Source organism: Podospora anserina, chromosome 3 (genome assembly GCF_000226545.1).
Source record: "Podospora anserina S mat+ genomic DNA chromosome 3, supercontig 2".
In the NCBI taxonomy this organism is placed as follows: domain Eukaryota; kingdom Fungi; phylum Ascomycota; class Sordariomycetes; order Sordariales; family Podosporaceae; genus Podospora; species Podospora anserina.
Genome location: NW_001914856.1, coordinates 1,599,512 through 1,626,085, shown reverse-complemented (window position 1 = coordinate 1,626,085; position 26,574 = coordinate 1,599,512). Strand labels below are relative to the sequence as shown.

Sequence of the window (26,574 nt, the reverse complement as noted above, 5' to 3'; positions counted from 1 at the left end):
GTTGTGTTGTTGGGGTGTGTGTGTGATAAGGTGAAGAAGGGGGAAATGGTTGGGGTTTTGGTGGTGTGGGAGATAGGTGGGTTGTGGAGAGGAGGGGGTGCGGGGGGGGGAGACGGGAGCAGACTGGAGTCCGCTGCTTGTAATTCTACGGTGATAAGAGTATCATGTTGAGAGAACCTTTACGGAGCCCCCTATTTATCTTAGCAACACCCCCCCACCCCCTTACTGTAGAATTTAACTATATTTTGAAGGATGATTAATAAGGGTTTAAAGATATTTAATAGCCTTCAAAAGATAGTCAAAAGACGTGAAAAGATAGTTAAGAGGCCTTGAAAGATAGTTAAAAGGGCTCAAAAGATAGTTCAAGGACCTTAAAAGATAGTTTAAAGGCCTTTTGTTATATTAAAGGCAGGGTGAGTAAATACGTATGGAGGGGGACGCTGGTAAGACAAATAGGGGGCTCCGTAAAGGTTCTCTCTAAGAGTATCCAATTTGCGTCTTCTGGGGGACACAATAGTTTATGAGAACCTGCATCTTCCGAGCCAGCTGCTCCAGCGTACCCTCGTCGGTGAGAATTGCTGCCAGGGACGAAGAAAGGGAGAATAATTACGAGGAGAGCCACAGTATTGGTGCATCATGTACCCAGACCAAAGAGAGCGGTGCACATCATGCGAAAGCCTTTCCGTGTTGGGCAGTCAATGCCGGCTCCGTTCGAGCCAACGCCGCCAGCTGCTTTTCTCAAGCTCTTCCTGCTCACTATCAAACTCGCGAAGCAAATCCATAATAGCTTGCCCATGCTTCCCCATCTTGATCACTGCTCTAAGGGTCCCGCCAGTAACATCAAGTGTGTCAAAATTTTGGTGATCCAGAAGCTGCCGTAATATTAGCTCCCCATGCTTGACATTGCTAGCAGCTGATATCACCATTTCCTTTGTGACCGTAAACTTCCAATCCAGCACGAAACGACTGAGCAACATTCTTACGACTGTGCTCCCACTATTTTTATTGTTGGCACCCGCCAGAAGTAGGTCTTCCAGATCGCCAAGTTTCAGCCTTATGGCATTGTGTCCTTCCGAGATTGCTTCCAACATGAGATCCCCTTGCTCCTCGCGCGCCGCTGCTCTAAGCAGCAAGGCTTTGTCGGGCTCGGGAAAACGTGCCTCTAACCCACAAGAGTATATATACCACATCATATCGCCCCCTAGAGGATGGCACGTCACCCTATTCATCAAATACATCTTTATTTCGAGTCCGTCACCCTTTATCGTGAGTATGATGTCCATGAGGCCTCGGATGGCTCGGTAGTCTTCAAGGAAATCGTTGATATCCGGAATACGTGGGCCGAAAGATTGTGAAACGCGATTCTGGTGCTCTTTTGGGCTCCTTGCCAATTCGCAGAACATGATTTGGTGTACCAAACCATCCTCTTCCAACGAACAAGCGTGATGGTTTTCCTGGTCCCCCTTTTGGTGTTTCAGCTCAATCACTTCAAGTTCTCTCCTATACAGCTTGGCCAAGCTTTCACGGTCCGTCATCAGGTTGGGGTAGAGGCCTTCAACGAGCAGCCTCTTTTCCATGAGTCGTCGAAGCTTTGCTCTGACCTCCCTCAACTTCCTCACGTCCCAGTCATACAAAGCAGTCCCGATCTTTACGTTCACCGTCTTCCGGTCGTTGCGCCCGTACTCTTTCTCAGCTAGCTTAACCCCATCGCTAAGGAGCCCCTGTATCTTCACATGATTGGGAGAATCTACGGGCCTTGCCAGTGTTGCTGGCTTCTCCAGGAATACGGAAGCCATGTCAAACCCCCTCCTCAACCGGTCATCGAGCCCGTGATCAAGATCATGACGTGCAACTAGAACGTCGAACTTGGCATCGGGGCCTGATGCGCCATGTGCCCAGTCCCAAACAAGAAGAAAGCTCTTTGTCATCCAAACAGCCGGCTTCTCATTGGGTAATGGTCGTCTAAGAGAAACCGTGACCATGACAACTGAGAAGTAATCCACGTGTGGTCTAATGATCATCGGGCTCCCGGCATTCTTCAGCTTGCACACAATATCGCCCGGCTGGACAGCGTTTACTGATGGCGGGAGGGACGTCGCCTCACTAGGCCATTCAGGCGACCACCCATAATCGGCCAGCGTGTAGTCAATGACCACGTTTTGCCGCCCATCCTGGGCGACTTGGTTCACCTCCGCTACCCTGCCCAAAAGAGCCCCTTTCCCCCTGATCACGGCCATTTCTGTATTTTTCCATGTCCTGATCAGCTGAGTACTACCCAGTATGCGTCGAGAGAGTTGGCGCAACACCTCGTCCCATGAAATACTGTAATCCGGTGTGAAGCTTGGAATTGCCATCCCATACAGCGCGAATAATTTGTCATGAAGGACGGTGGCTTCGCGGTTGTGATACATATCCACTAACTCGCCGATGGGGCGGCCCTGGAGTGGCGGAAAGGCGCCCTCACCGACCGTTTTTTGACGAAATACTGCCCCTTTCATGAGGTGCGTCAACGACTGTACAAGACTGTGCAATGGGGGCAAGGTATGGCAGATGCGAGGCAGCAGCTTGGAGTCGAGAGCGACGGCGAAAGCATGGCCATCAATCTCAACTGATCCGCATTTGATGACAATACTTCGTGCGGCCGCGACCTCTTGCAGAATCTAATTTGTTGGTAAGAGAGAACCGTTAGTGACACACGTGCCTGGATATGATGCCCGAAGAGCCCATTGTTCACCTACCCAAATGCGCCTGAACCACGACCGCCGAAGCAATGAAATGACCTCTCGGTTGGGTGTATCACCATCCTTTGTATCATCGGATGCAAGCTGACGGAGCTGCTCGAGTGCTTTGTCCCCATCGTCTTCTGCTTCACCGAGCCAGACTATAACCCGTGCCGCCTTGCTGTAGATCTGGGCCATGAGTTGAATTTGCTTCGTTTTCTCGGGGATATCCCGCTGGTTGATACAGATGGCATCAATCCAGAGAATGCGCTGTAGCTGTGCATTTCGAAGGTGCAGCAGGGCGGCATGGAGGTTTGGTGTCACAGCAAGCTCCTTTCCGTCAACGACAACGTGGTGCTGGTTTTCGCCCCCTTGCCCCCAGGCGTAAGACAGAGCTTCGTACAAGTGTGTTCCGCCAGGGATCGAGAGATTGTAGTCAAGGACTCGGCAGTGAATCGGAGACGTCGGGTCCTCGGCTGGGAGCAAGCACAGAAGACGTATACTGGTTGGCGCCGCAAGAGGCAGATACTGGTAGATGTCGGAAGCCATGAGTGATGGTTTCGCCGTGGTTGAAATTATGGGTTGCAGAATGGTGAAATTCTCTAGGTATATTCAAGCTGGAAGGGGCGGTCTCAGGTATGCCTTCCACCTACAATAGCTTTCCCGCCATTGGGTTGAAGGCAGGAGCCAATCGATTCCAGCGGGAAGGAAGCAACGTGCTGAGGGGATTTGTGCCGCTCGTGCCTACCCTCGCTGTGGACAAGATGATGGAAATTGCGACGCAAGCTCAAGGCTTGGAAGGATAACAGTAAAGGCCTATCAATCATCGTTGAGGAGCTCAGTCCAAGTAACGGTCTGCATTCTTCTGTCCACCCATGACATACTACCATACCAGTAACCCAGCAAGTCAGCAACATATCCTCAAAAAACGAGGATAACTTCTTAGTCTACCTATCGTAAAGGTAAAGCCTCATTCAGGCCCCCATCAGCCCTCCAGTCAGCCTACCTCCCCTCACCACTCAACCCTCACCTCTCCGTGGATGGCGTGTGAATGCACTTGCAGCACAAACAGTGCGGCCCTTTTTTTTTTCTTTCTCACGCTTCACAAGTGTCACCGACCCAGACCCGACCTGTTTTACACACAATACCACCCGAACGTCCCGACTTGCCAATGATACACAGCAGCAGCTCATGGTCGACCCCAAAAGGTGGGGAGTTGGGTTTAATAAGTTGGTGTGTGCCTTTTTTTTTTTGGTAAGCCTTGTGGAACTTGAGGATGCCCAAAAGATGGATACAAATGACTAGAACGAACAAGCACCAGACGTCAACAACTGTCAAGACCAAAAAACCGGTACCAGGGATAGCGGCCCGTTTTTTTGTGAGAATAGACTGAAAAAGGGCGCTTGCTGTAAGGGAGTGGTCCAAAAATGAGAACCTCTATGGCTGCTGCCGAGTGCAATCCAAAGTCTGGGGCTTAATCACTTCGGCCCCGAGACAAGTACCTACACATGTCAAATGGGCAAGCTTGATAGGAGATGGACCACGCACACATCAGGCTGAATTATGACTATTGAAAAGACAAGCTTGATAAGAAGGTAGCCGTGTGGCAACAATGAGATAGATAAAAATGGTAGTGCGGGCTGCGTGGACGGGTCTCGGACGGTGGCTCAGCATGGACGCCCATTCAATTGTTGTGAGGTTACCAGTTTCATGGTTTAGCAGGGCAGCTCTTCTCCCAAGAACCACCGAGTTGGAAAAAGTGTGTGTTGCGTACGCAGGTGTGTGGAGTGGACGAGGAGGTAATATGGATGCATCCTCTTCCGTTTTATTTCTAGTGTAGCGAGAAAAGAGACGTGGTGGAGGGGCACATACTACATCTCTTTCTCTCTCTCTCTCTCAATATAGTACCTACGTACCTGCAGGCAGATAGAAAGGATCAGCTAAAAGCTGTCAATGCGGGTGCGCGGGGAAGCAGGTTGGTTGCTTTGGGCCGATGCAATGCCACTATAGCTGACTGACTGTCTGTCTGTCTGTCTGTCTGCCTGGCAACCACTGACTGGCATTGACTTCGTCATCGGCGATCAGACTACTGTACAGGCTCGACAGGCTGACAAGCACGAGTAAGACGTCAAAGAGGCACCGTGGGCATGGGCATGGAACCGTCCAATTCTTTGTTGGCTCGACGCCACGAAACGATGACCAAAGAAACTGGAGAGAGGCGTGGGGTCTGGAGAGAGGCGGAGACGGCGGCGGACCGGCCTGGTGGTTGAGTGCGGAGCGGGTGTGTGCGGGTCAGCAAGAGACAAAGCCAAAACGCTGGGCCCGGGAGTTTGAATCTCGGGGATCCCAGAACTGAGGTTGGCTGGGAATGTTGGTGTTTCTTTGTTTGATGGGAGAGCATTCCAATGCTTTTCTTTTACTTTGTCACATCCCAACACGGGAAGAGCCGTTTCTTGTCTTGTCTTGTCTTCTCTTGTCTTCTCTCGTCTTTGTCTTGTCTCGCTCATTCAGACTTCAACTGACCAATGGCGGACGACCCAAAGACGACAAGATGGTGGCCCGCACGGTCCAACGTGTCCTCTGCCGTGGGACTGGTGACTGCCCGGCGACTGGCACAGTCACTGTCAGACTGATGATGGTCAAGGCGGAGATCAAAACGGACGATGCTTGGCATGGGTCGTTCAAAGGTGCTTTGCACGCCATCTGGTGCTAACGATGGATAGCGGCTTGGCATCTCCGAGCTAAGAGCTAGCAACCGGCCTGTTTTCCACACCACGTTTCCCTGCAGCATGGCACAGCCCGGTCGCTGAAGAAGAAGCTTGAAAGAAGACATGGAAACTCAATTCATTCTCGAATGACAGGCTGAATACCGATATCTCAGAATTCCGGCCGTTCTTCGGCATCAAAAGCACCCCCAAACCGGGTGTGTTGACTCCCAACAAGGGACGAGGGAGGGACGGCACCTGGCCAAAACGTGCCAATGGGGCCCGAGGTCGCCTTTGGCGAAATTGTGGCTGGCGGCAGCAGCAGGAGAAATGCAGCCGTAACAGCGCCCAGCGACAGCGGCAGCAACAGGCGTTACCTTACCGAGTGTTGGTGTTGGCGTGAACCACAACCATGTTTTTGATCCACGGTTTTGGCCCGTTTTGAATCTTGATTGATACCTTACCGGTTTGCGGAAAAAAGTGACAATATCTGGGAAAGAAGAAACGTTTGCGGTACTCGAGGAGATCATGTCCGTTGCTTCTCACCTGTACGTGTAAAGCTGCGGCAGAACCTGAACCCTGGATCACCAACCCCCAAAAGGATTGGTCAGATGGTCGGGTGCAGGTGGTCCGTGGGGCCGAGAAACGGCAGCACGGCATTAAACCCAAAGGGGAAACTTTGGGAGCGACCAACCCATGTCTCGAATGATGCACATCGCACTGTGTCGAGTCCCGGTGTCCCCCCCGCGGCCTGGCCACCCGCTCCCGCTGGGTCGGGAAGGACTCTCCGCTGGGGAAAACTCGCTGAACTCTGGAGCCCTCCAGACGGGCGGTAGCACACAGTGTGAAGAGACCGGCACCCACTTCAGATGCAACCTCCCATGCACGAGCCGTCACATTTGCGCCCGCTCATTTCATTTCCTGTCCCTGCCTCGCTCCCCTTCGTTCCAGGCCAGGGCCGCCGAACCGATCCTCTTTTCTCTGCTCTCTCCTCTTTGCCTGTCTTCCCCTTCCTGCACTCTGTTTGACTTTTGACTGTCACCTGTCAACCTGTCACCCTCTCGACAGCGACAGCGACAGCATCTTTGAGATCCAGCGTCGCGGCCAACTCTCTAGACCGACGGCGGCAGCACCAGTCTGTTTTCTGGCTGAGACGAACCAGTCGTGGACCGGCCAATAAACATCGGACCCGACCGTGCTTTTCCAGCTTACCGTCACTCTGGTTTCTGGAACCTCTGGCCGACCCCCTTCTTCCGTCTCCATCTCGCCCACTCAACAACCACCCTCCCGACTCCTGCTTTCTCGCAACACCATCGGCGCATCGCACCCAGACTCTAATGCTGCAAGCGGTTGTCGGTTTGATTTGATTCAATTCGGCATTGGGATTTTTGTGTGGATTTCGGTATCGATTGCGAACTGTTTGTTTGATTGATTGATTGATTGATTGATTGATTGATTGATTGATTGATTGACGACCGTTCGAGTCTTGTTTATCTGTTGCTGGAGCCACAAAGGTACGATGAGCATCGGACTGACAGCTGCAGCCAGTCACTCGCGCATTTTTTCTTGAAAGTTTGGCCATCTGGCGACGCGCATGAGTTGATGCTGATACGGTGCGCTTGTACAGTTGTTTTTTGGCATTTGAGGGAGGTCTGTCTGTTTGATTGATATTGTTAGCTTGTCGCCTCGACAAGTGTGTCTTGTTGGATTTTTGAAGGAAAGGAATTTGGACGAGAGATCGGACACGATGGGCGCACAAGTTGTTCCATCAGCCTCTCACGGCATGCCGGCCCTGGAAGTCGCTGAGCCAAATCCTCCGCATATGATTAGCCGCGCAACCAAGGGAGGACGCACCCTGTGGTACTGCTTGAAGGTCATCCAGCAACCCGAGCGCGCGAGAGCATGCGGTTCAGGCCCAAAGTGTGAGTGTGGCTCCTTGATCGTTCTTGTATGTGAACCAGCCAGTTTGCTAACATGGCAATAGCATCGGCTGACCGTCGTCCCGTCGACCCGCCTCCCGTTGTGGAGCTGCGCGTCTATGAGGGCCATACTTGGGAGGCGGCCCAGGATAAGGATATCACTTTCCTGTACAACGCCAACTTCTTTCTCTACGCCACTCTCGAACATGCCAGAGTCATGGCCCACGGTCGCGTTCAGACCCCAGCAGCCAACACGCCGCCCGTCTTGACCGGTATGCCCGTGTCTGGAATGGCCTATCTGGACCGTCCTACCGAAGCCGGCTATTTCTTGTTCCCTGATCTGTCTGTCAGGCACGAGGGCCGTTATAGACTGACGTTCAGCCTCTACGAGGAGACCAAGGAGGACAAGGATAAGGACCCGCAGAGCGACAGCTCTGCCTCCGAGGGCCAGAGCTCCAGCCCGGCCCAGGGAGGCTCCTTTGACTTCAGGATGGAGGTCAAGTCGCAGGACTTCGTCGTCTACAGCGCCAAGAAGTTCCCTGGTTTGGCTGAAAGCACCGCTCTCAGCCGCATGGTTGCCGAGCAAGGCTGCCGTGTCCGCATTCGCCGCGATGTTAGGATGAGACGGCGTGATGGAAAGGGTGCTGGTGACTATGACAATGGCGATGAGGAGTATGCACGAAGACGTTCTCGAAGAACCGCGACGCCCGTGGCCGATGCTCGGCCTGACTTCAACCGCAACCGATCGATGAGCGGAAGCGCGGAACGGGCTCCCTACCCTGCCGACTCGCAGCGCCGCCCATCGATGGCCGACTACCCTTCGCAATTTCCTGGACAGCCAGGCTCCCAGGGAGGGCACCTTCAGTTCCTCAACGGAGGCCCCAACGGCCAGTATCCTTCTCAGCCACCACCTCAAAACTTTGCTCAACCTCCCTCGGTTCCCGCTTCACCCGTGTACCCACCAAGCCAGGCGGCGCCGTACCCATCGCAGACTTCGTACCAGGCTGCTCCTCCACCACCGCCCCCTTCGTACAGACAGCGCGAGCGAACGCCTTCGCAGTCGTCGTATGCGCCTCTCAACCCGGCTCCTCGTCGCGACAGCGCGCAACCACAGGGCTTCAGGTCATCCTCTGGCCACGTCACCCTCCCTCCCTTGGTTCCGGCTTTCCCGCAGCACAACTCGCACCGCATGCCGCCGCCCAAGATGCCGTCCCTGCCGCCTATTCAGGTCGACGGACCCCAAACCAGCACGCTTCCCGGCGCCAGCCAGCTCCCGTTGCCGAGTCCGACGGCGCTTCAGGCCGCTCGTCCCAACTTCCCGGCGCCGGCTGCCGGCCCCGTTGACCGCATCATGACAACGCAGTACGCCGGCTCGAAGCGGGCCCACGACCAGTCCTTCAAGACTGCTGACCAACCTAGGCGATTCCAGGATGGTGCCCGCGACGAGGGTTCCTCTGAGGATCCAGATGCCGGGCTTGGGCCCATGATCTACTCGAGAGCGGCTGGATTTTATACTACGGTTCCGGCCGACCAATGTCCCGAGTAGCAGCCAAGATACCCCTTGCTTGATGGCTTGATGGTTTGATGCGTACTGTTGGGCTAGGTGTTTGGAGTTTTGTTGCCCAGGCGGGTCATCTTCTTTGTGATTTTTAGTGTATATACGGGCGACTATATGGGATGGGCATCTGAAACCCAGGCTTTCAACGAGCCATGGACTGGACTGCTCGAGGGACACAGACGTTCTTTACGTTCCCTTTGACTCTTTTTTTCTTCTTCCCGTTGCTTCTTTATACCTGTTGGAACGCACATAGCACGCGGCGACACACATACGTACGACCTTCATTTTCTCTGTTTTCCTTTGGCACTCTTCATTTAGAGCGACTACTGGGAGGTTTTGTTGTGGGTGGGTGGGTGGGTTGGGGAGGCGACAAAAAGTTGAAGCTGGTTGCAAAGGTTCAGATTGTGATTTCCTTTTTTGGCTGGGAGTGTGGACTTATACATCTTATATGCAGGGAGGCCTTGGATTCGGCCAGCAGATATTTTCTTTTTTTTGAAATTTGGGAATCGCGATATGTGAACAGTGTTTGAATATCAATTTTTATGCGCGTCTTCCTCTCTCTCTCTCTCTCTCTCTCTCTCTCTCTCTCCCTACCGTGACCGTGTTTGTAAATGCGTCTTTTTCACGTGTTGCTCGTGATACGGCGTGGTAAAAAGGTGGTTGAGGTCACGCTCGAGGAGGATGCTCATTTGGAACAACCAAGGCAAGGGAGGCTGGTGATTGGCTGAATTGTGGGGTCGGGGTCTGTGCCATGCAGGGGTCCCGTTGTCAAGCCCGTTGCCGGGTCGCGTTTTCTTGCTTTTGGCTGCGAGAGCTTGCTGCAGGTCCAATGGAGGTGCTGCCGCTACTGCTCTGTACTGCTTGCTGCTGCTGCTGCTGCTGCTTCTTCTTGCTCCAAAATAACAAGCTTCGCCGTCCTCAGTTCTCGCTTTTTTGTTTTTTTGTTGTTGTTGGTCTCTCTGTCAAACAAGCTGCATCGTCGGAGAGAGAGAAAGAATATTTTATTACTTCTACCTCGTGGTTTTGGCGCGATTGTGGAGTGTTACCGACTACTTGGGAGTCGGGAGAGAGAGAGAAAGTAAACAAAACCGTTGTCCTTTTTTTTCTTTCTTTCCCCCCGACCCCCCGATTTTTATAACCCGCTGCCTTGCATCGTTTCGCGCGCTCTCTCTCTCCACCTACTTCACCGCATATCCATCCACGCGCGCCACGACAAAACCGAACGATTTCGCATTGCGCCCTCTCCGCCACGGTTTTTACGGGGCCTCACCCTTTTTTATCCAACATTATCCACTCACCTTGTTTTCCAGCCACGGTGTTTTAGTGGGTTTATGTACTAGTTTTCAGGGGGGGAGGGGAACGAGCTGTCGAACGCAAGACACAATGGCGATTGCCTCTTTGCAACAGCCAACACAGGCGGAGATGCCACCACCACCACCACCACCACCTGGTTTATCGCTGTGGCCGCAATTAGAACAGCAACAACAACAGCAATCGCAACAATCGCACACCCCCCGACAACCATCCTTCGCCGAACGCAAATCCCACCAACAACACCAACAACAACAACAACAACAACAACAACAACACGCCCGCCGGGGGTCCTCTCCCGAAAAGGGACAGTCGAGGTTTCTGGAAGGGAGCATGAACGATCGCGTCAGCGCGGTGCCCCCGCCGGAATTCATCACTGGGAATAAAACCGAAGAGGAGATACGGGAGTGGGAGAGGCAGTTTTATTTTCCGTCGTCCTCTTCTTCGACTTATCACGGGGGAGGAGTGACAATGTCCACTCCTGCGAGCCCGACAATGTCGGGGTTTGGTGGGCATCCGTTGATGAGGCCGAGGAGCAGTTTGCAGGTTTGGGGTGGCGGGTATAACGGACAGGTGCAACAGAAAAAGAGCAGCGGTTTTTTGGCGCCGCTTTGGGATGGCGTGAGGGAGAAGCTGAGGGGGAGTAGGAGTTCGGGGAGTATGGAGGGGGTGATGATGCAGGGGCAGGGGCAGGGGCGGGGGCATGGGGAGAGGGCGAAGGTGGTGACCAAGGCAGAACAATCACAACAACCACAACAGCAACAGCAAAAGAAGGAGGCGTCGTCGTCCAGGCCGGCGAGCCCGGTGAAGCCGCCGAGTATTGTTACTGGCGCGGCGAACGGGACAAGTTATCCTTCTAGAGAGGAGGTGCTGGCGAGTTACAAGAGTTTGCAGGCTTCGGGGTTTTTCAGTGCGCATGCTATCAAGGGGACTAGACATCCCCTTCGCAACGCTGCCAGCGCGCCGATGACGAGGACGACGACGGAGATGCAGGTTACGGGAATGATGTCGCCTTCTGGACCGTCGAGCCCGACGAGTAGTTTGTATGTCAATGGGGATAGGAGGTCGTTCGCGGATAGGTTGGCTGCCGTGAACAGTCAGCAGCAGCTGCGACCTGCGCCTTCGATTGCGAGCTTTCGGAGTCCGGCGGCGCCAACGAGGGCGCCTCCGCCGCCACCGCCGGAGGAGGAGAATTCGGAGGATGCGAGTCCGAGTCGGGGGACCAAGAGGCCGAGTCAGGACATTCACGGGGAGCAGGAGACTGCGACTAGGAAGCTGGTGAAGAAGCTGAGGAGGTCGAACAGTCGGACGTCGACCAAGACGAACTTTACGACGCAGACAGCGAATTTTTACGGGGGTCATCATCATCATCACCATCACAAGTCGAGGCCGTCGACCTCGTCGGCGATGTCGGGGTTTAGTTTGTTTGGGGGGGCGTCGCTTTATACCACGACGAGCACGGTCGTGGACCCGGAGCAGCAGACGCCGACTCAAAGCCCGAGCAAATCGGCGAAGCTGAGGTCCAAGATGAGTTTTGGGAATTTGGTCTCGGGGAAGCTGACGAAGGAGAAGAAGGAAAAGAACAAGGAGAGGACGAGTTTTCTTGGTGGGTTGAGGAGGAAGACGAAGGGCCCGAAGACGCCGCCGGCGGAACAGCAGCAGCAACAGCAGCAGAGTGTTCAGAGGGAGGAGGATGTCGATATGGGGATCAACATTCCGGCGCAGGTCGCGCAGAGTATGGTGCAACCTAGCCGTTATGACGATGACGATGATGAGATGATGCTTGATGCGCCCTATGTCACGCCTCACCCGACTCACTATCACGTTTCCAACCCGCACCCGCACCCGCACCCGCACCCTCACCCTCACCATCATGTCCTGCATCAGAGGGGTAACAGCCTGCCGTTGGCGACTCTGACCGAATCTTCCCCTTCGAGAAGAAACATCACCCCGCCTACCTCGGCGTTTTACACCTCGCATGGGCACCAGCCACGGATCAGGAGGAGCTTGGAGATGGAGCTGGAGAATGAGGTTGTTATGCCAGATGCGAATAGGGGGATTCCAAAGGTGCCCAAGATTCCGAGGACGTACTACACGGGCAAGGCGGTGGTGGTGGACATTGACGAGGAGAGGAGGGTGAAGAGGGAGAGTTTGCAGGTTTTGATGGGGAAGCAGAGGAAGCATAGGGATAGCGGGATGAGCGGGTTTTCTTGGGGGAGCGGGGGGAGGAGTTTTAGCGGTGTCAGTGGGGGGAGTGGGATGAGCGGGAGCGGGCAGGAGAACAGGGGGGAGGTGTATGTTCATCCTAGTCAGAGCGGGTGGTGAACGGCGGCTGTGTCTGATGTGGAAGAGTCAAGGGTTGGAAAGCAACAAGCAACACCGAAGAAGGGGAGGAGCTGGGAGTGTGTTTGGAATAAGGAAAAATATGTTGGACTCGACTGTTTGTTGGGATATATGGGTGGGAATGTTTGGCGTACATGTGTCAAAAGATTGTCTATATGGGGTACCCCCTGGGTTATTTGGCGTTATCATCTCTTCGCCAACAGTTTTTGGGGAGTTGGAGTTGTCGGTTTCGGATACCTCTCGAGTTATCTTATTTCGGCGGTGTTGGGTCATCTTTTTTTGTTTTTGCTTCCATCTCTGTTGGGAAAGAAAAGCAAAAAAGGGGATCAAAGTTTTTATCAGGTGTTTGTTTTTATTATCCTTGGAGGGAGGAGGATATGTCTTGCCTGTTGCAAGGTTGTTTGTCTCGTTTGGCCTTTTGTTCGGATAGTTTCCTTTCTTTTTTCTTTTCCCTGTTTTTCCTTTTTTTGTTTTCTCCTTTTTTCTGTCGGGACATGGCGGTACTCACTTGTCACCTCTCTCATGGACCTATTGGGCCCTTCCCCTTAGCGGTTGGGTAGCTTTTAGGTTTGTGTTGGGTTCGGTGTGTGGTATCCGACTGGTTTGTGTACAGGAAGGGGGTTGAGAGTAATGACGACTATTTTATGACCAAACCAAAGGAGGAGGGAAGAAGAAAGGCGGGGGGATGTTTGTGTGTTGTTTGTTTTATGACCAAATCTTATGACCAAATGTTATGAATAGTTTTTCTTTTTTTCCTGTTAGCTTAGTTTTTCTTGTCTTGTTTACATAAACAGTACTTTCAGGATTCAGGAGTCGACAGAAACAGACAGAGAAAGAGAGATGTTGAGTAGTGTACATGAGATTGATGGGAAATAAGGATGTGATTGTATCAATGGTGAGGTGTGATTGGGTGTGAGCGAAGTCAGAGAGAGAGGGTGATCAGATGTTCGGTTTACATGGGGCTTCTTATTCTAGACTCGGAAGACACCTCAGCCCACTCGACCACCACGAGACTAGCAACGACTCCCTCGCCAATCTCCCTCTCCTCCGTTGCCCCTCCTACCCCAGACAGCAAGAGTCTGCATCGCCAAAATTGCCAACCCAAACAACCCACATAAAAACAGTGAATTGTCCAGATTTTCCACCATTGGTATCTCGTCGCTGTTCCTCGTTCGCCATCCGCATCAACCCCCTTTTCCTTCTGCCTCTCTCCTTCCATTCAGTTCCCCATACCTCCTCTGTGGCCCAGTCATCCACCGGAAAACCCCCCCCCTCTTGCCCCTTTCCACCCACCCCACCTTCTCCCAGTCTTCTTCCAAAAAACTTGAGCCCTTCACTACCCTTAACCCCCTGCATCGCAACAAGGGCCGTGGAGGGGGTGGGAGAGGGGGTAGAGGATTGAGGGTGGTGAGGATGGCGAAGGTTGATAAAAAGTGTTGGTGTGGGGAGAGGAACTTGGCGAGGGAGAGGAGATCCACGACGGCGGTATAATCCGACTTCAACTAGTCGTTCCTCGATCAGTTCTTCCGTTTTTCAGCATTCAGTCCATCGAGATAAAGTCATCAACATCAGCAAATACGGCATGTTGATGGATTAGCTTGGCAAGGAACCTAAAACCCGCCATCTCGATGTCGTTGGCACAGCCATTACTGCGAGTGATGGGACTCTTCTCGGGGGAATGCAAAGCAAGAACCCAAACACCGTTATGTCACGTTCGCTTTCCCACCAACTTTTCAGGTCGATTTCGTGAGGCGAACCAGCATCAGTGTCACCCAAAACCTCGACCTCAAACTCATTATTTTTTCCTCAACCTAAACACCAGCAATGAACATGCCCCAAAATCAAAAAAAAAACCTACAAAAGTCCCATTCCATCATATCTACGCCCTCCCTCTCCCACCCTTCCTCACACCACCAAACCCACCCGGACCCTTCTGCTTATCCTGCCCCAACCCCCTCCGTCCAGCAGCAATCCCTCCCCGTCCACCACGTCCACCCCCCCTTCCACCACCTCTCCCACCTCTACCCCGATCACCACCTCTCCCTCTATCCCCCCCTCTCCCCCTCTGATTCCCCGGCCTCTCCCTAATGGCCTTGGCAGCCCCCTCATCAATATCCATCCCATCATCACTATCATCCCCCTCCTCATTCTTCCTCCCCCTCTTCCACTTCAACTTACCCCTCATACCCCTAATCGGCACATCCTTGCCCCTCAGCGCAGCCACGTACGCACCAACTCCACTCTCTTCCTCATTACCACCACCACCCATATCAACATCCATCCCCTCACCCTCCTCCTCCTGCCCCAAAATCAACTTCCCATCCATATCCCTCTTCACCTTCTTCTTCTCCCTTGCCTTCTGCTTCATCGGCTTCGTCGAAGAAATATTCGCCAGCGCGTTACGATCCAGCAGATCCAACGGCTCATCCTCATCCTCCAAAATATACGCGCTCCCCCCCTTGTTCTTCCCACCCTTCTGTTTCCTCCCCGTCATCTCCACATCCGAATCATCACTCTGCTCACCCTCCGACTCGCTGCTATACAGCGCTTGGTCATACTCGCTCTCAAACCTGTTCTTCCTCCTCCCATCATCCTCCCCATCGCTCTCCTCCGCGTTCTTGGCAGCGTCCTTTCTCCTCTTGCTGCGCTCCTTGGTCTTGCGGATGTTGGTGATAAGCTTCTTGTCGTCCTCGGGGCAGTACCTCATGACCACATCCACCCCAAACCGACGAATCATTCTCTCGATGATGTGCTTGACCTTGGCGCGGAAGTGGCCCTTGTGCTCGTGGCTCCAGACCATCAGGTTGGGGAGGAGAGTCTCCAGACGGGGGAGCATCATCTCGGTGGGCAAGCTGAGGATGCACACCTTGACGAAGCCAAGCACGGACTTGACAATCTCGCGGTTGTTGGAGGTGAGAAAGAGATCCATCGTCTGGACCAAGTCGGACATGGTCGCTTCGCTAACGGTCTCACGGAACTCGTAGAGGATGCGGGTGATGGCGGTGATGGAGGCGGAAATCATGTGGGGGGTGCTACCGGCAAGACCGGCGCTGACCATGGTGAAGAATTCCTCAACGGAGGCCGTAGCGGCAAGGGCGTCCTTGGGCATGTGGGGGACCTTGCTGTTGTCAATGACAGCACCGTGAGAGTTGACCATACGTTGGCCCATAAGAACCAAGAGGTCAAAAGCAATGGTGCGGGCCTTCTCGTTCTGCTCCTTGCAGCTGATGACAACTTCGGAAAGCACCGAGGGGATGAAGTGAAGCTGGGTGTCAGGAACGAAGGGAAGCATGGCAGCAATAGCAGCAAGACGCTCTCTTCTGGCCGGGGCCGACACCTTCTCAGCGCTGGACAGGATAAGAGCCTGGAGCTCTTCGTTTCTCTGAGTAAGGGCAGCACGGCCAATCTCGGCATCAGCCAGGCGTGGGATGAGCTTGTAGGCCTTCTTCTGCAGTTGAGGGTCGTCATCCTTGAAGACAACAAGGGCAGCAATTCTGAAAAGGGCCTCGAAGCTTTCTCTGGGGAGGTAGATGGACATGGTAACAACGAGATCCATCAGGGTGTGGGCGGTAGAGGGCATCTGCTCGCCCCTCTGCTGCTTCTGCTCCTTGGGCTCAGGGGCCTGCTGGAGAGCCTCGGCAAGCTTGGTGCAAACAAGATCGAAAGTCTCGGTCAGGCGGGCAGCAGGGATAATGCTGAGGTAGGCGTTGATAGTCTGAAGAACAGGGCCACGCTTCTGAGGAAGAGTGGTGCTGTAAACGTTGAAGAGAACGGCGAGGAAGTCAGCGGCAAACGTGGTACCAAGGTACCCCAAGTTCTTGGCCGCAGTCTCCTTGCTGACTCTGCTCTCAAGAGCAGGATCGGCTTCCTCGGCCGAGACAACAGCCTGGTTGGACTCGACGAGAGCCTTGAGCGAGCGGCAGACGTCGAGGCGCAACTCAACCTGTTCGTAAAGAATCGTAGTAAGCGTCTCCGCGAAAGTCTTGTCGAAAGCCTCAGTCAGATCCAGGGGCAAGTCGCAGTAGCCGGGGAGGATAGACCATATTTGTTGAACAACAGTCTCGAAAATCTTGATCTCCATAGTCTTGGGCGCAGCACCGTGGTCCAACACGCGCTGGAACATGGCGGCGCTCACGGGCACAAGTTCGTTCTTGAAGTGCGCCAGGTTGGTGTTGGATGTGTAGTCGCGCAGAAGCGGCAGCAGCCAAGCTCTGCCTGGCTGGCCTCTCGCCGGTCTGACAAGATTCAGGGGGAGGACCTTCAAGACAGACTCAGGACCCATGGCCCGGATGGCCTTCCCAAGAACCTCATCCGCCTCCTGCTTGCCAGTAAACGAGTCGTTTCCGCGCATCTCACCAATGCTCTGAGTGATCTTGAGCATGTAAGGATCCGCCCTCCACCTCAACGAGTCAAACATGGCACCGAGAACGTTGAACGTCTCGAGCCAAGCAGCCTGATACTTGAGCGTCAAAAGGCTCTCAGCAGTCTCGACCAACTGTCCGATGACCTTCTCGTCGTAAATCGATGGCTCAACAAGAACCGAAGCAGGCACGCAGTTGGCCATAAAAGAAACCAAGCACTCGGACGCCGAAATGCGAATGTTCTTGGCCTCAGACTCAAGATAAGAAGCCACCAAGTTGAAAGGGTCCAAAAGCCCCTGGAACGTCTCCTCCGGCTCAACCTGGGCCGAAACGTCGTACGCTCTCGAGAGAATGGCGATCCACGCGGGAAGAAGCTGGGTATCGTTTGGTGCTGGGCGCAACTCCTTGATGATCTCCAATAATCTCGGCAGCTTCGACGAAGCCACATCCTCAGCCATCCCCTCAAAAATCATCTCGAAGATGTCAAACACCGCCATGCTCATGTGCTCGTTTCCGGAGCGGGCGATGCCAAGCAACAGCTCGCAAAGCGACTCAATCTTCTTGCTCGGCCATCCACCACTAGCCGAAGCAACAGACTTGACCAACTGCAAAGCGTGAATAAGCTCGGGATCAGTCGAAGACTCGGATCCTTTCTTCTCCTTCTTCAACTGAGCGGCCTTCTCAGCCACAGCCTTCAGGCTCATCATGGCAGTCTCGGCGCACATTGGCGCAACAGGGTGGTCGAGCGACGGGCTAGGAGGAGGACTCCTAAGAATCTTGCGCAGGGCCTCCTGGCCTCTCTTGCGCACCTTCGGCCGAGGGTCAAGCGAAAAGCTCAAGAGACCGCCGACAGCCCGGCGGGGGCCCATGACGGCGGCGCTCTGCTCCCAAGCAACGGCATCCTGAGCAAGCAGCAGACTCTCAAGAACACCAATCGAGGCTCTGACTAACGGGGCATCGGCATCGGGTTGCGACAGGACTGGTGCCAACAGTTCGAGGATCTGGGTGAACTTGGCGCGGAGGAGGGGCTCGGGCGCGTAGGGGGTGACAATGTCGAGGAGGTAGATGACGGGTTGGGCGAGCGTTTTGTTGTCGAGAAGACTGAGCAGGGCAGCGAAGTAAGCCGTTGGTGTGGGTTGTGTGTTTTGTTCCTTGAAGGCGGCCTCGACACCTTCGAGAATGCTGGCGGTCTGCGGATCATGGTCAGTATTCCGTTCGCAGTCCCTTATCAGTCCCCAGCTCTGCAAGAAGCTGTTCAAGACAAGACTGGTTAGTGAATAAAACCTACCTGCTTCTGACTCTGCAGATTTGGCGACCGGATCTTGTCTAGTTTCTCCGTCAACGTAAGAGAGGCCATTTTGACGGTTTCTGAGGTCGTCAATGGCATGCAAGTCCGGGGTTCTCCAAGTCAAACTCGAGAAATTTCAGACCAATTCAAAAAAGTTGGGTGTTATCGGTTATCGCAGCGACCCCACCATTTTTGTGCGCGGATAAGGGTTAATCGTGAGCTTTACCTTCACCAGGGTTATGTATGTCTGTCTGACAGGCCAGGAAGGTTCTCACTCATTGCTCTGTAAAACAAAATCTCTATCAAATTCACCGTGGCTACCAGTAATCTCATCAGTGTATCATGTACTCGAAAGGTTCCCGCCCTTCTCCCACGAAGCAGCAGCAAATATACCACCATCCACCCCAAACGCCACAATAAACCCCAATCACCATTTCATCATCCTCCTCTCTACGAGAACTCGTTATCCGCCTCCTCAATCTGGTTCTTGATCTTGACCAACAACTCTGTCTTCCACTTGTCCAACCGGCTCATCTGATCGTACACATAGAGCTCATCCGTAAACACCTCCTGGTTGCCCGCCTCAACAGCCTCAATCAGGGCCGACAGGAGCTTAAACTCACGCTGCCCACCAAACGACGGGTCCTTTTCCCTGTACCTCTCGATATTGCGGCGCGCACTAACCAAGTCCTTGGTCGCCAAAATGCAAATCCCCGCCTTGAAGAAGTACTCCTTGACCGAGTACTTCATCAAGTGGTTATCAAGCGACGAATCAGCCACCTTTTCAAAGTTCTGAATCGCCCTGTGATAATCCCCTTCCAAAGCAGCAATATCCGCCACCTTGAGCCAGAGCTTGTTGGCCAGCCTGTCATCCACGTTAGCATCAACCCATAAAGTGCTTGAATTCCAGAAACCTACGCATTCGCCCCATCTCCCTCATACCACTGTGCAGCCTTCTCATAACTCTCCATCGCCCTCCTCCGATCCCCCAACTCCTCCTCCAGAACCTCCCCTTCGTTCTCCTTGTGACTCGCCGCCCGTCTAAAGTTTCCTTTCTGCGTGTACCGATCAATCGCCACACCCAAGCACCGGACCGCGTCCTCGGGGTTGTCTTTTCTATAGACCTTGAAGGCGTCCACCATAATGTTGGCCGCGTCGTCGGGTTCGTTCAGCCTGTCTCTGTGGATCTTGGCCGCTTGCTCAAATGCGGTGCCTGCTTCCTTGTCTGTTCCATGTCAGTCCCATCGTTTCCACAGCGACGGAAAGGGGAACGCACTCTTCCCCTCCATCTTGTAAGCATTTCCCGCCTGGACAAACAGCTCCGCCGCATTCTGGAGCTTGTCCTCCTTGCTCCCGCTGAAGAAGCTGAAGCCGCCCGAGGCGCCCGCGAGGGTCTTCTTCGCCTGTTTTGTGTAATCCGTATCAGCGGTGCCCTCTCTTATGCCCAACGTGTCCAACTGTAGAACGCACCTTCTCCTCCAACGCGCGCGGATCGAGAGCCATGTTGTGTTATTGTATTTCCCCCCTTTTGTTGGTATTTATCGTCTGGCGGTATCGATTTCGTGCTGTCGTCGTCGTCGTCGTCGTCGCAAATTTTCAATTTCTGCTCGGGCTTTGATAGACAAGAATGGTTGCGCAGGAGTGTGAGCTGTAGTGTGTGTAGGTCGGTAAGGCGGGGCCAAGTGGCGGTAGGCCAACAACGGCCGGGCCTAAAAAAGGGAGCTATGACGCCAGCCTACCCTATACCAATCCAGCTAGCTCCTACCCGCAATTAGTTAGCCCATGCGCTCAATTGATTTCACAGCTCACTTCTTCACTCTCAAAACTCCAAACTCGTCATCACGACACGCGGCCGAAAGGTTCACTTATCCAAGCTCCCATATTTTCTCACAAACCCGAAATTTGGCAACAACAATTTCTCAGCAACCCATCTGTCCAATTCTTCAAACCACTCACCAAGACACACACCACCATGATCAAACCTCACCACCTCCTCCGGCAACCCCTCCGCCAAATCCGCCCCCTATCTCACCCCCCTTCAGCCTTTTCAACAACCTCCTCCCCCCCCCTACCCCAAAAACCCACCGCCATAAACCCCTCTCACACCCCAGTCGACCCTGACAACCTCCTCTCAAACCCAACCTGGTCCATCACCTCCCTCCTCCCCTCTTCCCCCTCACCCTCACCATCAACACCATCAATAACCCCACACCAACTCTCCCACCTCCTCAAACTCTCCGCCCTTCCTCCCCCCTCACCAACCTCCCCAGAACCTCACAACAACAACAACAACAACAACAACAACAACAACAACAACAACAACAACAACTCCAAAATCCTCTCCGACCTCCACTCCCAGCTCCACTTCCTCGCCCACCTCCAATCAGTCAACACATCCAACGTCGAACCCCTATCCTCTATCCGTGACGAGACCCCAGAAGGCCTCGCCGAATCGGCAATCACAGTCGACACACTCAAGGAAGCCCTCGACAACGAGGAACGGGTGGGCAAGTGGAAGCGGCCGAGGAGGAGGAGGACGGTTGACGCTACTACCAAAGAGCAGAGAGACGTCGAGAAGTGGGATGTGCTGGGAACCGCCTCCGAAAAGGTCATCGTGGGAGGAGGGGGCTACTTTGTCGTGAGGAGTGGCATGGCCGTTGCGGCAGAGTGAGGTTGGCACTAGTCAGAAAGAGCTACTACCGAGAGAACCCATGAGCATGAAAGAAAAAAAGGTGGAAACTATCACAACAAGTCACAACGACCACCACCGACGCACCATCACCACATATAAAGCAAACATTGCATTGTACTAACATCAAAGCGTTGGTCTCACATAGAGAACGCCCTTCCCCAACTGAAACAACCCAGGCTAATTCAACATACATCAGTTAACACGTTCCCAGCCATGCATAACCCGGCTGCCATAATTCATAACCATGGCTTCGTCCTGTAAGGTGGCAATCTGGCGCCTGAATATCGCCTCGTGACCATAGTCTTTCATCCCCCAATAAAAAAAAAGAAAAAAAAATCAACACAATGGTAGCGATTCCCTGTGCAGATACTCGGTATCAAATCCCTCCAAAACTTCATTTCCTGCCCTTCTTCTTCCTCATGCGGGTACGAATAATACCTTGCTCGGGACCCTTGTTCGTTGTATCCGTCAAGGTGTTCAGGGTCTTGAAAGGGTCCGGCCTGCCCGTCTCAACAGCAGCCCGTCTCGCCTCGTGCTGCCGGAGCTTCTCCTCCCAAATCGACATGGCGTGCTCCTGCTGGGTGGCCTGTTCCTTGTCGACGTCCTCCCAGCCGATGTGATGCAGAATGGTGCCGGCGAGGTATGGGTATCTGAGGTGGCTACTGACCTTAGCAGAGACATCCAATTGCTCGATACTTTCAACCCCGGCGATTCGCTCCAAACCTGCAACTCCATACTCGACACTGCACTGACGGCAGAGGAAGCCCAGGATGTAGTCGTTCTCCGAGTACACATTGACCATGCGACCCGTCACCACACTTCTCATGGCGACCCAGATGGCCGTCTCCGAAGGCGCCGGAAGGCCCATGACCACCACGTTCTCCACCAAACCAAACGCCCGTCGCTCGGCCAAAATGGCCATACAGGTGTAAATGGCGCGGGCACCGAGGCTGTACCCGACCAGCGAGACACCACGCTCACCGGGCGCCTTGCTTGAGATGATATCAGCAAGAATAGAACCCAGCTTGTCGGCGCGGACCATGCAGGTGTTCCAGGGGTTGTCGACAATCTTGCTGAGCTTTAGAAGAGAGGCCGGCCAACGGGCGTCGATCAGACTAGTATAAACTGGCCCGTGGCGGTCAGCACTCTTCGCAGGGTCAGGCTGAAGGAGCTTGGAACTGGGCTCACTAGACCGAGCAATGATTTCCTTCTTGGCGATGGACCACGCGGCGCTCTTGACCATGGTCTCGAGCGCCGTGTTCAGCTTGACCAGGTTGTCGAGCTCCCAACGAACCACATACACCTCATTCTGCTCCCCCAAGCATCTCCAGGGGCGGAAGATGTCCGTCTTGTTGGGCAGCCAGGCACCGACTCCCAACACGACTCGAATCCGGCGATGATCTGGAACAATCTCGCTAATTTTGAAACACTCCTCGTTGACAATGCCGCGAAGAGGAATAAAGCCGGCGTCACTAACGTCTTTGGCGTGTTGTTCCATAGTTTTACCGCCAGCTCGACAAGGGCACATACCGAGAACGTTTCCGACAACGAGGCCACTCTCAGCCATCGTGCCAAGAAAGCCCGCGGCTGTGGTGCTCCCAACCCCCATACCACCAGTGACTGAACCGATGCTGGCAGCAATCAGCGGAGCTGCGAGATTGCCGCTGGGCACAAAGTGAGCGCCCGCCGGGCCGGCTCGTCTCCGAGAAGACTTGTTCTCCTCCGTCCTCTTCAAAGCCACCTCTTCAAATGACACCGTCTTGGCAAGGTCAGCGAAGGCCTTGCTAATTCTCACCTCTTCCTCGGTCAAGACACGCAGTGGTAAGCGAAGGGACGAGGTGATGTTGAGCATCAAGATGCGGGTGTAGGCGTTGTAGCTCTCAAGCGAGAGCAGCAAAAGCATGAGGCAATGAAGCAAGAGACATCTCTTGCCTGCCGGGAGAGTCGAAAGCGCTGTTGCAATGGGCGGGTACAGTTGCCAGAAGGCAGGATCGGCTTCCACGGTGATGGGTGTGACGTTGATCATGGTAGCCGGCTGCGAGTCTGCCACATGGTCAGGACGTCCAACTGGGACCCAGCCGTCGGCCTGGGTCTGGAACTTACTGTTTGCCCTCTTTTTCTTATAGGACGACGAGCCTCTCTTGGGCCCATACCCATACTGATTGCCGTAGTCGTTCGCCTTTCGGATCGAAATGTCGCCAGAACGCTTGAGCACAGCCGTCTGCCAGCGCTTGAAGTGCATCAGCGCCTCCTTCTTGAGCTCCTGTTGGCGAGGACGGAGTGGCACGTCAGGCTCCCTCTGGGCTGGGGCTGGAGGGGCGTCCGAGGAGGTGCTATTGTCAGTTCTTCTGCCATTGGACCGACCTCCCTTCTTAGAGCGCGATGGCTTGACATTCTCCTGCTTCTCTGGGGCCTTTCTGGGCTGCTCTTCGACCGGCTTGGTCAAGCTGAGGTCTCTGAGATAGGGGGGAAGCTTGTTCCAGACCGTGATGCGGACGGGCAGGGGGTTGCTCTCGGGTGGAAACACATCAAACAACTGGGTTGTCTGCTTCTGCATCATGTCGGTCAGTCTATTAATGAGCGAGCTGACTTCGACCTTTTCGGCATGGTTGAGAAGGGAGGAGAAGTCGGCCTCCCGCCTGGGAGTGTTGGGCCGGGGCCGGCCACTGGGTGGCATTTCCTCTGTAGCTGCGGTACTGGTAACGGACGCCCCGTCTTCAGTGGGTTGGGGCTGGACCTGGACCTGGGCCTGGGGATGCGGATGGGGGTGGGGATGGGGATGCTGTGATACTGTTGGGACGTCTTCTTCGTTTTCGGACGACTGGTCGTGCACCTCCAGGAGGTCAAAGAGGGTTTTAGCCATGATGAGGACGGGAAGGAGGGGTTCTGCTGGAGGAAGGATGGTGCTGGATGCCTGGCTGTCCAAGGAAGGCGTGATGCTGCCGCAGCAAGATGTGTTCTCTCCGAAGGAAGGTGTCGGCTTCTCTTGAAGGGGAAGGAGTGCCTCTTATGATGGAAGGAAGGGGTGTCGTCACAAAAGAAGGTGTGTTCTTGATAAAGGAAGGTGTGATGTTGTCGTCTCTTGGAGGTGAGGTTGCTGTTACTCTGAGTGTGACTTCCTGTTTCGAGGGGGGCCCGTCGCAAAGCAGCGAGCTCAAGAGGCAGTCGCGAGGGAGGACTGAGAAGGCGGCGACTCGGGAGTCGGGCACCCAACCAACCTCACCGGGCTTCTGGATCTGAATCTGGAGATGGAAAAGGAAATGGCGATGCGACGATGTGAGCCCGATTAGGACAGGTTCAGTTTTCAGTTTCTGTTTCTGTTTGCGCGATCGGGATGCCGCTTCCCTCCTGCTGTGATACTTGAGCTCTGATTTGACGTCACCAGCGCCTGTCCTGGACTGTGTGGGTTGCTGCAGGAGGAAGCCTCTTCTTGTTGAAAAAGAGAAGAATGAAGCAGCAGAAGAGGTCGCAGAAGTCGCAGAAGTCGCAAGTGGCCGGCAAAGAAATCCTTTGGTCAACAGGCTGCGACGAGGGGGAGGGTGAAAGCGAACTGTCTCGGCAGTAAGTGTTCAATGCCCCGCCTGCTTCTTGAACATGTCTTGTGAAAGCAGTCCCTCTCTGTGTATCAACCAGTTGAACGAGCCGGCCTTCAGAAGTGAGTTCGGTGCGACATCATTGAAGCTGGCGGGCATGATCCTCGCCGTCGCCGCGTGCTCCCGCCTGGTTGGGGTATCTCGCTCTGGCTGCCGGCTGTTAATTTCCAGGGCATATCGACCGCAGCTGGCATCTCCTCTCTGGCAGATGCTGGGGACTGGTATCCCCTCAAAGATTGGGATGAAAATGGGTTTGCGTGAAGGAAACTGGGAGAGGTTTGGGAGACACCGCCAAGAAGAAGTCGAAGGACAGTTGCCGCCAGGTATTCCAGGCCCATCACATTTATTGTATTCTGGAACGACTCTATTTTGCTGCTCTTCCAGTAATAAGAATCCAGGCTGCTACAGTTCGCTCTTGCCGGTTGAGGTTCAAGCCTACTCATCCCATCACATCACCCTGCTATGTATACTACTGCGGTGTTGAGTCGAATGCAAGGCACCCGACATACCTAGGTACAAACAAAACATTCATTGACATATTATTAAAGGACCCTGAAAACCGGCACTCAACCCCATTGGTTACATCGCATAAGCCTGCCTCCTCTATTCCCCCATACCCATCCCAGCTCTTGTCAGGGGTCTATCAATCAATATCGACCGTTTGAAAGGATGGGTCAGCTCCTCTCAGATTGGAAGTTCGGGACCGGGTCGATGTTCCGCTGCAAGCCCAGCCGGGGGAGCCAGGGTCCAAGACAAGCTTCCAGAACGAAACCCCAGATTTTTGTTTCGGGATCGACGCCCCACATCTCTCGCTGGCTGACGTCTGTGCGCCACAACCACAACCACAGACCACACATGCCGTGCCGTGGGGCTCTCTTTCTGACCCAGCCATAGCCTGATTCTTAAGCAGAACATCATCACTCCACCCAACTTTTTGAGCATCAATCACAGGCCATATCGCTCTGTGTCTCTGTCTCGATACCCAAGCAACTTGCGTCTGTTTCCGCTTTGACTGTGTCACTCTACAGGTCTAGCTTTGTGTCACAGCCCAACACAACCCCGCACTGTCGATATCCCGCGAGATTCTCTCTCCCTCGACTTCTGGCCAAGCACCTCGACGACTGACTGCCCTCTCTACGCCCCATATCAAAGCCAGAATGTCCTCCAACGATACCCCCTCCCACCCAACAACCCAACAGCACCAACGCGAACCCAGAACAGGCACCATATCAACCACCCAAACAATCATCACAACCTCAACCTCCCCCCCACAAGCCATCCTCCGCCTCCGTGGTGCCCACGCCCCCAGTTCACGAACGGTGCAATGGTCAGAAGACGTCATAGACAATGAAGGTCTGAACCGCAAGAAGTCAAAAGGTATCTATTCCCTCCTCTCCCTTTCCCCTTCCCCTTTCTCCAAGCTAAACCCCACCAGTATGCTGCATCTACCACCGCCCCAAAGGCGTCGACGAATCCTCCTCCGAATCCTCCTCCTCTGACTCTTCCGACTCCGACTCGGATTCCGATGGTGGAAAGGGTGACCTCGACCGACAAGGGAAATCAGATGGTGGGAGAAGACGTGTTCACAATCACAACGACGACGACAAGTGCAACGGACATCATCATCATCATCACAGCAGGGGAAGGAAAAAGAACGGGGACGAGGGGGGGAGTAAAAGAAGAAAGAGAAAGCCGAGCCCGAATGCGTATGAGAAGATGCCTGATTATGGGATTAAACCGCCTGGAAAGGGGAAGGATAAGGACACTTCTGGAGATGGGGGGCCGATGAAGGCTTAGTCCGGGGTGTTGTATATGCCGGTGTTTGGAAGGGGGGTGGGTTGTTCTGTGTAGGAATAGGGGGACGTTGGGGGAGTATGATACCATTTATTTTTTCGATACCTTGAGGGGAGGTTTACGCATTGGGTTGGTTGCATAGAGCAAGCATGTAGCCAGGCATCTTCACACACATGGAAATCAACCATGCATGGTTTTTCCTTTTGTTAGCGATGTTCCATTTCTTTCATTTTAAACATCCTGGACTCAATGTGATTTACCTCATGCTGAGAAACTATGTAGATGACGAT

General features: G+C 54.0%; 8 protein-coding genes across 8 annotated transcripts; 4 read left to right on the top strand and 4 right to left on the bottom strand.

Annotated features, from left to right (window-relative positions):
* Positions 1-695: 695 nt before the first annotated feature.
* Positions 696-3,269, bottom strand: PODANS_3_6560 (uncharacterized protein; the record flags this gene model as incomplete). Its single annotated transcript, XM_001909424.1, has 2 exons — positions 696-2,648; positions 2,739-3,269. 2 exons carry the CDS (start codon positions 3,267-3,269, stop codon positions 696-698), a joined length of 2,484 nt encoding a protein of 827 aa, XP_001909459.1.
* A 3,903-nt stretch (positions 3,270-7,172) lies between these two features.
* On the top strand, positions 7,173-8,890 carry PODANS_3_6550 (uncharacterized protein; the record flags this gene model as incomplete). The annotated part of the gene is made up of 2 exons (XM_001909423.1): positions 7,173-7,345; positions 7,387-8,890. The coding sequence occupies 2 exons, from the start codon at positions 7,173-7,175 to the stop codon at positions 8,888-8,890; spliced, it is 1,677 nt and encodes a 558-aa protein (XP_001909458.1).
* Positions 8,891-10,285: 1,395 nt separating this feature from the next.
* Positions 10,286-12,538, top strand: PODANS_3_6540 (uncharacterized protein; the record flags this gene model as incomplete). Its single annotated transcript, XM_001909422.1, has 1 exon — positions 10,286-12,538. The coding sequence occupies one exon, from the start codon at positions 10,286-10,288 to the stop codon at positions 12,536-12,538; it is 2,253 nt and encodes a 750-aa protein (XP_001909457.1).
* Positions 12,539-14,435: 1,897 nt separating this feature from the next.
* On the bottom strand, positions 14,436-18,274 carry PODANS_3_6530 (uncharacterized protein; the record flags this gene model as incomplete). Its single annotated transcript, XM_001909421.1, has 2 exons — positions 14,436-18,158; positions 18,206-18,274. 2 exons carry the CDS (start codon positions 18,272-18,274, stop codon positions 14,436-14,438), a joined length of 3,792 nt encoding a protein of 1,263 aa, XP_001909456.1.
* A 381-nt stretch (positions 18,275-18,655) lies between these two features.
* Positions 18,656-19,708, bottom strand: PODANS_3_6520 (uncharacterized protein; the record flags this gene model as incomplete). The annotated part of the gene is made up of 4 exons (XM_001909420.1): positions 18,656-19,070; positions 19,124-19,430; positions 19,482-19,608; positions 19,676-19,708. 4 exons carry the CDS (start codon positions 19,706-19,708, stop codon positions 18,656-18,658), a joined length of 882 nt encoding a protein of 293 aa, XP_001909455.1.
* Positions 19,709-20,177: 469 nt separating this feature from the next.
* On the top strand, positions 20,178-20,876 carry PODANS_3_6510 (uncharacterized protein; the record flags this gene model as incomplete). Its single annotated transcript, XM_001909419.1, has 1 exon — positions 20,178-20,876. The coding sequence occupies one exon, from the start codon at positions 20,178-20,180 to the stop codon at positions 20,874-20,876; it is 699 nt and encodes a 232-aa protein (XP_001909454.1).
* A 415-nt stretch (positions 20,877-21,291) lies between these two features.
* PODANS_3_6500 (uncharacterized protein) lies at positions 21,292-23,760 on the bottom strand (the record flags this gene model as incomplete). The annotated part of the gene is made up of 1 exon (XM_001909418.1): positions 21,292-23,760. One exon carries the CDS (start codon positions 23,758-23,760, stop codon positions 21,292-21,294), a length of 2,469 nt encoding a protein of 822 aa, XP_001909453.1.
* A 1,887-nt stretch (positions 23,761-25,647) lies between these two features.
* Positions 25,648-26,287, top strand: PODANS_3_6490 (uncharacterized protein; the record flags this gene model as incomplete). The annotated part of the gene is made up of 2 exons (XM_001909417.1): positions 25,648-25,867; positions 25,926-26,287. 2 exons carry the CDS (start codon positions 25,648-25,650, stop codon positions 26,285-26,287), a joined length of 582 nt encoding a protein of 193 aa, XP_001909452.1.
* Positions 26,288-26,574: the final 287 nt, after the last annotated feature.